The sequence below is a fragment of the Pyrus communis genome, chromosome 5, assembly GCF_041283825.1.
Source record: "Pyrus communis isolate YQ-2024b chromosome 5, ASM4128382v1, whole genome shotgun sequence".
NCBI lineage: Eukaryota > Viridiplantae > Streptophyta > Magnoliopsida > Rosales > Rosaceae > Pyrus > Pyrus communis.
The window spans coordinates 3,658,932-3,671,525 of record NC_142569.1 but is presented as its reverse complement, the minus strand read 5'-3'; the positions used below and the strand labels follow the sequence as shown (position 1 = coordinate 3,671,525).

Genomic DNA, 12,594 nt, shown 5'->3' with positions numbered 1-12,594 from the left:
TGTACCATTTATGATAACTTGTACGTAATATTCTAAGAATGAAATAATTAGAGCGCAGGATTAGGTGGGGAACAGAGGATTGGTGGGAGCAAGCTAATTACAGGTTTGCAAGTGAGAGGGACAGAGGGTCAATTTTTTTGTCCAGAAGGGGATGCAAATTTCAACGGAAGTGGCAAAAATCTCAGGCTGCAGTGAATATTTGGCCTTTTGAAGATTTTGGATTAGAGAGCTTCTTGTCAAAATTGGGATGTTCTGCTGATATGCCACGCGGGAACAAGCATGAAGGGCTAGGATAAGCCCACATGCCGAGCGAATTACCCTAATATCCTTCCTGACTATACTGCACGCATGCATGGTTTGTCAAATAAGGTTTTCAATCCACAACAAACAAAGAACAACGCATTGCATTCGTTTTGATAAGCACATACTTTGCCAAGAAAATCATGACTGTATTTATAGTGCCACCCTGATATTTGATGATGTGAAGTATGAAACTAGGAATGACATCATCTCTGGATCTCTATCTTTGGAGTAAACGAACCTGGAAATCCGGATATTTAATTTAAACCATGCAGCTCTCATTAGTTCATCACACTAGCCCACTACTAGTACAAACTCACGCTCTGATCTCTCTCTCTCATGGCCAAATTTTCGAGACTATTTGCTCCGAAAATAGAAATCCAGAAATAATCTCAATCCTATGTAGAACCATTTTGTAGATTGAAGACATTTTGCATCAAATGTTGGGTGGATAGTAAATTCACATATACTTCATCATCATATATGAATATCACTCACAAATCAAAATTATGCCACTCATCGACCTTTGACCCAAAAACCCTAGTCAAACCAGCCTCTGACCTCCGTCAACGAGTCCTAATCTGTGGTAATTTCAAACTACTGCAAATGTGATCTGATTCCACTACCTCTTCAATCCACACCAGCTAATACCTGTTCCCATTTGAAACAAGACATCAGGAAGTGGAGTGCAATTAATCAAACTTATATAGTTACTGCACTCTGCAAATTCTGCATCAAAGATGTCCACAGAATAATTCCTGTGGATTTGGAAGGCGGCAAAAGCAAACTTAATCCACTCACAAATTCTATTGGCACGTGATATTTGGCTCACTTCTGCTGGGAGTTTCTTCTTTTGGTGAATAAAATAGATTATACTTGAAACATTTGGAGGTTCAAGTTTATTATATGCATACAAGGTATCACCTAATCCACACGAAACTCCAAACCAAACTTCCATCGAATGACAACTAACACAACGTTTGGAATTATCAAAAACCAACCAAGATCTGGGAATATTTTAAACATAATTAAGGTAACAAACCCGACACTCCAACATCAAATTATATATACATTTTTTCTTCATACATAATTCTAATCAAGTTGGACAATATGGTATGACCCATGGCCCATACTAAGACTTTGACGTTACAACTTACAAGTACATGAATGAAGTAGAGAGAGTGATTCAAACTTGTGGCTTCAAATATTTGATAGCGGTAGAAAAGTTTCAGGTATATAATTCGGTTATAATTTTGATTATCATGGGTTATCAGCCCAATTTCTATCCCCTAATTCACACCTTCCATTTTATCTCTATTTTTTTATTTTAGTATATGGTCTGTTTGAAAATGCTTTTTAAAATGACAAAACACTTTTGGTGAAAATATTTTTGAAATTAATTTTTAGTAAAAGCACAAGTGAATATTGAAAAAACATTTTAAACTAGCCCGAAAATTAGTGAGATATTTTAGATCACCAATGAATACTAATTAACTTTAGTGTTTTTTTTTTTCATAAATCACTATTGAATTTTTATCACAATTTTCAATTAATTATGAAAAATTTTCAAAATACAAAGAATTTTGAAAATGTACATTTTTTTCTAGTGAAACTGTATTCTGCTGGGGAAATCTATAACCAATTTGGATATAGGAAATTCGATGAGGAATTGCACGGGTACAAGGGTTACGAGGATGACACTTTATCTTGGACCCTCCTTGTTCATGGACACGAATTTATGTGGAAAGTGGGCCTTCTACATGGATTATGAATTTTGCCGCCCGACCCATTTCTTTGTCACTACGACTGCAATTCACATACTGAACCCTAATCGCTAGGGGTGGGTTCGGTTCCGTTCGGTTCGGTTTTTTACGAAAACCGGAAACCGAACCGAAATTACTGTTTGGTTCGGTTCGGTTTTTTATTTATTTATTTATTATTTTTTTTCTTTCTTTCTTTCTCCAAGTAGCTTAAAAAAATATATGAAAACAATTTGCATCCATTTTGTAATAAGTCCTATTTCAACATAATCGTCAAGACTCAAAATAAGCATTCCAAATTTCTAATATAATCATAGTCTCAAAGACAATGAAAATAAACATTCAATTCAAAGTTCAATTATAATCAAAGTTCAATTAAAGGTATGGATTCTGAGCTGATGTTATTTTTTCATGCCTGCCATTTTAACAACCATTAAAAAATTTAACTGTAACAACCAGGTTTCTAGAAAATTTAGTCTTGAGCTGCCATCGATCGATGAAGTTTTTTTTCTTCTAGTAATTAAATTTATTCCGTTTTGCTTCTGCAACAGTCTAATATTTACGAGAAGAACAAGAATTCCTTCAGTTTTGTAATATGAAAAAACATTTTCGTCGTAAACTCAATTACTAGGTCAAAAGGTTACAGAAATATTTCTACTATTCTCTTTACTTCTTCTCCTTTGTATCATGTACCAGGGGTGCGGCGCAGGCTTGGAGATTCTGGCATTTCCGTGCAACCAGTTTGCTGCTCAGGAACCAGGAAGTAATGAACAGATTCAAGAGTTTGCCTGCACTCGTTTCAAAACAGCATTCCTTATTTTTAACAAGGTAGATTCAGAATCGAAACACTAGGTTATGTTGCATCTGCGTTCCAACAGTGTAAACATATTAGACTTTTAGGCAAGCCAGAAGATTGTTCGACTGGATGCCTCATGCATTGTCTTTGTAAAACGACGAACAACTGCATTGTAACTATGCGCATGCTAACAAACTTAAACTTCTAGAATTTCATATATGTATAATTGTTCTATATCAGTGCTTATTTATAACTCCCGTTAGGAATTTTGTAGGTTAAGAGTTGTAGATGTGTTCTTGGACGTTTTTGTAATTATTGCACACTTTTAAATTTACCATTTTTGTTCTTGTGTTAGATTGAAGTAAACGGGTTTAATACTGCTCCGTTGTACAAGTTCTTGAAGTTAGGCAAATGGGGATTCTTCGATGACGATATCCAGTGGAACTTTGCTAAGTTTCTTGTTGACCAGCAGGGGAAACCTGTCGGTCAGGGCCTCAGGCTGTCATTAGAAGGGGTTATAATCACTTCTGAGGCAATAATCGCTTTTCCCAAAAGTGACTATGTCCCTATTAATGAATCACTGGAGAGAGAGAGAAGGCTCAGGGCCTCAGGCTGCGCGAGACTGCGAGAGGGTTACTACTGGGTTTAGGCCTAGGGTTCATGAAAGAACTCTGAACTGAAGAAGAAGAACTGAAGGCAGGGAAGGGAGGGAACGAGAGTCTAAAGAGAAGAGGCTCAGGGGAATGAAAAATAAGGAGGAGGAGGGTTAGGGTTACAACAACTTACAGTCATACACCGGCGGCGTTACAGTTAAGGGTTTTGTTAAAAAAATTAAAAAATTAAAAATAATCTCACAAATCCTGGAGCCTCCTGCTTGTAAAGTTTCACTGAAACCAACTTGGCAACAGGTTCTATTTTGTTATGATTGTATGACTAAACTATTTATAAATATTCAAAAAAATTATATATATATCGGTTCGGTTTCCGAGCCTCAAAAACCGAAACTGAACTGGTCAGATTCGGTTCGGTTTTTTAGTGGTTCGGTTTTTTTCGACCTCGGTCCGATTCAGTTGTCGGTTTTTTTCGATTTTCGGTTTTTTGAACCCACCCCTACTAATCGCAGACACAAACCGAACGTGACAAAAAATATATAAAACCCCTAATCAGAATCCATCCGCTGTGTGAACCTTCAACCTCGTACTTGTAGCATCAAAGAGGGAGGAAATATGGCAGAGGAGTTGACGTTGGATTTGGAAGAGCTCCGCCACCTCCAGAGCGTGGCCAAACGCCACCGTATCATCCACCACCTTAACCTTCTTCTCAAAATCCTTATCTCTGAGATTACAACATCAGAAAAGGAGCCATTATCGCTGCCGCCACCACAATCTTCTCAACCAATCAGTAATTTATCTGTATATTTTTGCTTCCTTTCTTGTATAGCAGTAGTGCAGGATTAGCTGCTTTTTTTGTATATAGGGAACTCGATCTCTGTGTGAAGGTAGAAGACTAATATCAATACAATTATTCTGGCCAATTCTACTTCTCAGTCATTTGATAAGATTTTACACAGGGCAAAGAGATGAAGTCCACCGTGAGGCCTCAAAATGCCGCGAAGAGAGAAGCTGCCGAGCAATAGAAGACGAATCATAAACCAAACCCTAATAAGCATCGCAATGGGTTCTCTGCTTCAATGAAGATCGCTCATTACATAAAGGAGTATGGAGGCCGCCTCAACAAGGGGGAGCTTAGAGAGAACATCACAGTATCCTTGGATGGTATCAAAACTAGTTATTTTTTATTAGAGGATATTCTAAACTTCTACTATTTGCGGGGAAAATCGATTTGAACATGGTGAAAAGGGACGGACACACAACTGACCTAACCAACATGATGTGTGATCCATTGATAATTACCTAGGGTTGAAATTTTGATTAATTTTTTGCCACTTAATTTCACTATGTTTTTGTTGAATTGAGCAATAACTTAATTTTCTCCCTCCATTAGGGCAAATACTGAACAAAATGTCGTCCTCCGACTCCAAGCGTTTCTTCTATGATTTACAGGGTGGTAGCTCTAAAGTCCAAATTGTGGCTGATGATCTCTCACAATTTTGTTTGCTCCTCTTTCTGTAAAAACCAGTACCACACAATGTTGAATATTTGCATCTTGCCTTCTTTTTTGGTCATGGAGAAGTTAAATAATTTGTATTAATATGTGATTGAGTTATAAATCTTTTCCTTTATTTCATGCAGAAATTAAAGATGGATGAATTTGAATTTTCTAAGTTCTATTCCTGTATAAGCCCTGGCGATTTTAGTGGCGTGACTGGATTTTCAGGTTTGTGTTGTTGCTCTACTGTCGGTTTTGTTCCTTTACACTGTTATTTATAGCAAATTGTTTCCAAGAATTATGAATTAATCTTGTAGACTTATAATGTTTTGTTTTGTTGTTTTGTTTCTGTTTCTTTCTTCTTCTGTCATGGGAAAAACTAATAGGGGAGACCTCAGCATTTTCCCAAGATCATTTATCGCCTTATCAAATAGTCGTACGGTTTCTCCGAGCCAGAAGGCTGCAGGTTTGTGCCTAAATCTCTTCCTCTCTCTCCCTTCTCCCAGCTTGTGTTTGCGTTATTCATGTCTGAGATGTTTCATTTCAAATACTCGATCCGCCCCTTACATGAAAGAAGTATCACAGTTTGGACGTGCGCTTGCATAAAATTTTCTCTTGTTGTTTTAGCAAGTTGTTTCTTCACCTAGCTGATCAGTTTCTCACCGTCTGTTCGTATCGTTGGACAGGAAGAACATTTCCCAGCCTGTAGACCAGAAGATGAGCCATCTTGTTTTGCAAATAGTTTTCCTGACATAACCTGAAAAATCCTCTTCTTCTGCTATGTTGCAGAACTTTTTATTCAGTCAATTGAAGCTTGGAGCTCTAACTTCTGCTCATTTAAAATTGTTCAGCAACTGCAAGTGCTTAGCATATTAATTCGACATAGCAATCAATTCAACATCGTATGTATTTTGTATATTTTACTTTGTTAATATGGTACTTACTTTCTACTTTAAATTAATCTAAACAGCGAGGATGAGAATTGAACTTGAGCACGTAGAGTGAGCGCATCCATCCAGCTAATGTAGCTACGCTCACGTTTTTCAGCTTAAGGAAACTTGATCGTATATAAGTAAATTGTTACCATTCATGGAAAACTAGAGCTTGAAACCTGGGCCATTTGATGTCAAAGAATCTCGTTGGACCTTCACATTTTAGATTCCACTTGATCTGCTAGAAGTTGTAAGCTGGGCTCATCCAACAAGAAACATAATTTGTATTTCTTTTAGTTGACGGTAGCTATAGAAAAAGAAGAAATGCCCGGTAGTCATGAAGCTGTCTTGCAGGAATTATACTACATATCTGGCTATTAATTTTCAAATATTTAGTTATTTCCCTAAGAGTTTGGTAACCGAAATTTGTAATTTTTTCTTTTGGTACAAAAATTTTAGTAAGAGATTGGTTATTCTCACCATCAGCATTAGGGTATTCCCACAACTTTGAGTCGGAGGGACTTACGAGTGGTACTAGCTGTCATTGGTATGGATTTAGGTAAGAATTTACAGATCGTGCACTAACGAAAACTGCTAGTAGCAAGGCTTAAACTTTGGCAGAACGACAAACAAAACAAGGATCTTACCAACTAAGCCAACCCTCATCGGTAATTATAAATTATTTTTCATGGATTGATGGGTGGCACCTTTTTTCCTTTACCCACTTGAATATTTCATCATGGACGGCTAAAACCCTCCCCACCACCCTACCCAGGGCTTCCACTCACGTGGACTGCAATCATAAAATTATGGAGGCCCAATATCATTATGATTAAATAAAAGGGTAAAATGGTCAAAGACGCGGCAATGCTGAAGATTCTGTAACAGCTGCGTGCCGTAGATGTGTAAATCAGCGCCGACCATCAAGATGACTTACTTCATCATTAAGTCGTCAACTTCCCTATTTCAAATTCGTCGATTGAGTATCGTGTGTCGTGCCGTGCTGAATAAGTCCCCTTGTATATTCCTCTAGAACTACGGGCAGCAAACGATACCATGCAGTTGAAGCTTAGAAAAGCACGTGACCAGATTTAATTTTTACACGGTGACGATGTAATTAGTTAAGAGAAAATTGTAGCAACGTTTATTTAACTTTAACTCAATTAGAGTAGTAATAATTTGACTAAAAATCTATGATATTTGATAGTTTATGTGGTAATTTGACATTTTATACAATTTTTTGCTTTATTGAAGTATTGAGACAAAATGTTATTCTATAATTTTATAATTAGGTATGGTCTACATATGTTAAATAAAAATGTCAGTATATAATTTTTTCCATCTCTTTGTACGGTTTAATTATTGAGACAACTAATCAAATACTTATAACACACAACATGATTTGTTCATTATGAATTGCATCACACCTATTGAACAATTATTAAATCAATTTGACATCAGATATAAAAAAATGATAGCAAAGGGTTTGCCTTCAATTGACTCAACTTCATGTAAGAAATTTAAGGCTCGGTTTGAGAGATTTTTTACTATTGCATGTCAAAGTAGCAGTTTTAACATCTTATTTAGAGATGCTTTGTAATTAGTTTAATTAGGAGACTGAAAGTTTTAAAATACACTTGGATTGCTTTAAAGGACTTGGCATGCCACATCACTTGTCACATAAGGTGGTTTATAATTGTGATATAATTAAAAAGATTGTCACCTTAGCATTTTCATTGAAAATTGTTTAGCAATGTACTTGTAGTTTAAGTGGTTTAAACTTTAAAGCGTACCCTTATGCATCTATGTTACTTGTATCAAAGAAAAATAACTTGTCTAAGACATTAAGTGGTGTGAAACTTACTTACAATATGTCGTGTACAAACAAAGTCATGTTTAGATTGATACATGTGTACTCGTCTCATGTTTATGTCCAACCACAAGTGGTCGATTTACAAAATTGTACAAAATAAATTACGATACACAATAATTCGTAGTACTCTTTAAACATGAAACAAGTAAATGAGACAAATTAGGGTTAATTAATATACAATTAGTTGAGTAGTGTTAATCACATACATGAGAAATGCTAAGGAGACTTTCAAACGTGAGACTCTCTATAGACTCTTCCTCACCTCAAGTTTTTGGCACAATTTTTGTACCAACAGTATAAAATATTGTGTAAAAACGTGAAGTGACAGAGAGTTCATAATCTCACATTGAGAGTTTTTTTAGCATTTCTTTCATATAGATATTGAGTCTTACATTCATCCCATGATGAGGTTGTGTCATCGTATTGTGCCACATATTATCACAATAACAACATCCACGCATTTGTGACACTATTATAAGTTAATCGTTTATGAATTACGTAAGAAATAGATTGCCTAGGCCCTAGGTGTGACATAGTTAGCATCATTGTGTAAAACACACTAGTTAGCCAGAAGGTGGTTGGATATTACTTGGTTGGATATGCGCTAGCCAGGTCTCACGTCTCCCTCTAGATCTTGTTTGAAGGGATCCTGAGACGATTGACTGTTCCAACACAGAAAGAGTCGTTAAACTTTGTATGTATATCTACCAGATTAATATATGTTTTTATATTTTTTAATAAACGATATTATCTATGTTAAAAAAAAAAAATTAACGTAGTATGACAATCAATTAACAATAATATGATTCAAATTAATTTAGGTTGAGGCGTTCACCATGGAAGTTGCCGCTCTTATGTTTTTAGCATGTTCTGCTTTGATCTTTGAGCAAATTCCGTAGGCATTTTTATTATTTATTTGAATCTCTCTTTTTGGTAAATAATTTTCTCTTTTAGTTAAAAAGTTTGTAGTTGTATATCAACATTTCCGATAAAAGTTTGACTCGTAATCTTCCGCGTGAAATAACGGTACCGACTTTTTGAGACTTCAATTTGCGAACTTGCAATGTGATGCTTGACAGTAAATGAATGGTTATTTCAGAGACGCCTACTTCCCATCAAATGATATATTTCTTTTAACTTGTTATATAACAATATTGTTACGTATCTTTCACCAACTTATTAATATAATAGACTCCTATTGTTTTGTGAGAATATATTTGTCACATGCGATTGTAGGAGGGAAACATTTGACATGCGATTGCGTTTTGGAATTTGGGTCGGTTGCTACCAAAAACTTAACGTTTTTTTTTTCGTTACAACAAAGCTTTAGCCTTTTCTAACAAAAAAAGAAAAAAAGAAAAAAAAAAGACAACAATGAAATTCCCGCCTAGCCCCGTCTAGGCATTAGGTGGTTGGAGATCGTTCCCGATTAATTTGTAGGTTTTTGAAAATTAAGAAATGCGACTAGACCGTTCAAACCCACCTAGGTCCAGACTCTCATTCAGACAAAAAATAAATAACATTCATTTTGCATTTTATTTATTTTTTCAATAATTTTAAGAGACTTATTGAATATTTAGATGAACACACATTGTATGCTTGTTTATCATGTTTTCATTATCTTCTAATGCTGTAATCTATGTCACTCTATTTTGCGGTTTATGAATTTTAATAAAATTATATGTTTTTAAATTATAAGTAGACACTCATTTATATGATATATAGTAAATTTACTTAAATCCACCTAATCTGTCCAGACCCGCTTAGGTGCCTAAGCGGTATACCCCAAACCGCCGCGCATACATATTTAAATTTTAAAATTTAAGCTATAAAAAAATAAAAACAAAAATAGAAAAAATGCAAAATATTGGAGTGGGGGTCGAGGGTATATACTGCTACCCTATGAGAGCAACCATGTCTCCAAATCCATATAAAACGTCTGCTTTCTACACCCACCACTCAAAATTACAAACTCCCAACAAACCAACAACCCACATCCCCAACAATTCCCAAACTCCACAAAAAGCCTAAGAAATTCAATCATTCAAATCACCAATAAAAACAATAACACAAAAAACCCCTACTTTGAGAAATCGAGAGAGAGAGGACCGGCCGTCCATTCCCAAAGGAATGGCAGACCTCAACCCCAAAACCACCGACCACGGCAGCACTTCCACCCCATCAAGCCCAACCCGCACAACCAGCAAATCCAAAAACTGCCCTGCTCTGCTTCTTGGTCGCTTCGAAATCGGCAAACTCCTCGGCCATGGCACCTTCGCCAAAGTATACCTCGCCAAAAACGTCAAAACCAACGAGAGCGTCGCAATCAAAGTCATCGACAAGGAGAAGATCCTCAAGGGCGGTTTGATCGCTCACATAAAGCGGGAGATCTCGATCCTCCGCCGCGTTCGCCACCCGAACATCGTCCAGCTTTTCGAGGTCATGGCCACGAAAGCCAAGATCTATTTCGTGATGGAATACGTCCGCGGCGGCGAGCTCTTTAACAAGGTCGCAAAGGGCCGGCTGAAGGAGGAAGTGGCGAGAAAGTACTTCCAGCAGCTAGTCTCCGCCGTCGGATTCTGCCACGCCCGCGGCGTCTATCACCGCGATTTGAAGCCGGAGAACCTATTGCTCGACGAGAACGGAGACCTCAAGGTTTCAGATTTTGGGTTGAGCGCGGTTTCTGATGAAATTCGACAAGATGGTCTCTTTCACACGTTTTGCGGCACGCCGGCGTACGTCGCCCCGGAGGTTTTGGGCCGGAAAGGGTACGACGCCGCGAAGGTGGATATTTGGTCTTGTGGTGTTGTTTTGTTTGTGCTCATGGCTGGATATTTACCCTTCCATGACCAGAATGTTATGGCGATGTACAAGAAGATCTACAAAGGCGAATTTCGATGCCCCAGATGGTTCAGTGCCGAGCTTGTTAGGCTTCTAACCCGCCTTCTCGACACGAATCCGGAGTCGAGGATTACAATCCCGGAGGTTATGGAGAATCGGTGGTTTAAAAAGGGTTTTAAGCACATCAAGTTTTACATTGATCACGATGATCGGCTCTGCAATGTTGTTGATGATGATGAGGAGGACAGGTTTAGTGATGTGAGCTCTGTTTCAGATTGTATGTCGGAATCTGAGGCGGAGTTTGAGACCAGAAGAAAGATTACATCTTTACCCAGACCGGCTAGCCTGAATGCGTTTGATATAATCTCGTTTTCCCCCGGGTTTGATTTGTCCGGGTTGTTTGAGGAGCGGGGAGAGGAGCCGAGGTTTGTGTCAGGCGCCCCTGTTTCGACCATCATATCGAAATTGGAGGAGATTGCGAAAGTTGTGAGCTTTTCGGTGAGGAAGAAGGATTGCAGAGTGAGCTTGGAAGGGTCTAGGGAAGGTGTTAAGGGGCCATTGACAATTGCGGCTGAGATATTCGAACTTACGCCTAAGTTGGTGGTGTTGGAGGTTAAGAAGAAAGCAGGGGACAGAGCTGAGTACGAGCAGTTTTGTAATACCGAATTGAGACCGGGGTTGCAGAACTTGATGATTGAGGAGAATGCTGCCGGTGCTGCCGCTTCCGCTGCCGCTGCCGCTCCGTATCTACCTTCGGATACTGAGTAGGGAAGAAGAATGGGAAATCGGTACGATTCAATCCCTTGTTTTCTGATTTTCTGAGGCTAATGTAAAGGTTCATCTTTCATTGATTTTTTTTCAGTTTCTTATGGTTTTGTTTTGGGAATTAGGTGGAGCTGTTAGATACTTGCTATGTAATGTATGCTCTGTTCTTGTATCGAGAAAGCTATAGATTAGATTACAGAGAATGGAATACAAAATTTCAATTCATACCTTGGATGTGTTTGTGGTGGCTGAATGTATGAGTGTATATGATATAAAAAATCCAAAACAATACTCTTTTGTTCTTATAACATAATTGCAGTGGATTTTGATGACATTTGTCCTTCCTAAATGAGTAGTTACTATTTTTGCGCAAAAATTCTACAATGCATTAACCAGTGTTTTAAAAAACAAGCCTTGAGGTGCGCCTAGGCAACCTTTGAGGCAGGGCGGTGAGGAAAACGCCTCTGTCCAGCGGGAGTAGGCTTGAACTCACCTAAGCATGGTCGAGGCGTGCCTAAGCGCCTGAGGCGTCAGCTGGGGCTTTTTTTTTTTTATTATTATTATTATTATTTTTAAGGTTAGGGTTTCTCACCTACCGTGAAGAAATTTTTTATTTGATTGTTGATTATTCTTCTATAATGTTTGATTTCGACTGTATTGTGGATTACATTATATATAGCTATATATATATTAATAATTTTAGGTCACACGCCTCAAGACTTTCGCCTAGGCGGGTGTATCCGTGAAACGTCTTGGCTTTGCCTTTGCCTTTTAAAACATTGGCATTAATGTTTTGCATACATTGTGTTGTGGGATCTTTTAAGTTGTCAGATACGATGGTTTCATCTTTTGAACAGTTAAATCTAATCGTCCAGTTGAGCAATACATTGCATACCTATGCATATAGATAATTTCGTTTTTGCGACTGATTTTGCACTCTTTGATGCTTTCTGCAATCTTGAGTTAACAACGTTGAGTTCGGGTAAGTCTCTCTCTGTAAACACGAGAAAGACTTGCGTACACTGGATACGCCATTGTGGCGGATGTTTTGTCCACACTATCCCTATATAGGCATCTGGTTTCGACCTAGTTGAGTCGCATTTTGTTGGATTGCCCAGTTCCCTTCCTCTTTTGGCTGCACCTTTAGGTCAAACTTTTATTTTCTGCAATGAAGTGGAGAGGTCAGTTTCATCACCCAAATTAGGTGAAATGGTGTGG

General features: G+C 37.8%; 1 protein-coding gene, 1 long non-coding RNA gene and 1 pseudogene across 2 annotated transcripts; all 3 read left to right on the top strand.

Moving 5' to 3' along the window:
• The first annotated feature begins 2,747 nt into the window (after positions 1–2,747).
• On the top strand, positions 2,748–3,505 carry LOC148696576 (putative glutathione peroxidase 8 pseudogene; annotated as a pseudogene).
• Positions 3,506–4,020: 515 nt separating this feature from the next.
• LOC148696575 (uncharacterized) lies at positions 4,021–5,839 on the top strand. Its single transcript, XR_015962287.1, has 4 exons — positions 4,021–4,257; positions 4,427–5,193; positions 5,352–5,431; positions 5,652–5,839. It is a non-coding gene; the product is annotated as an uncharacterized LOC148696575 (long non-coding RNA).
• Positions 5,840–9,697: 3,858 nt separating this feature from the next.
• LOC137725228 (CBL-interacting serine/threonine-protein kinase 12) lies at positions 9,698–11,603 on the top strand. The gene is made up of 2 exons (XM_088693819.1): positions 9,698–11,399; positions 11,502–11,603. Exon 1 carries the CDS (start codon positions 9,901–9,903, stop codon positions 11,377–11,379), a length of 1,479 nt encoding a protein of 492 aa, XP_088549945.1. The 5' UTR covers positions 9,698–9,900; the 3' UTR covers positions 11,380–11,399; positions 11,502–11,603.
• Positions 11,604–12,594: the final 991 nt, after the last annotated feature.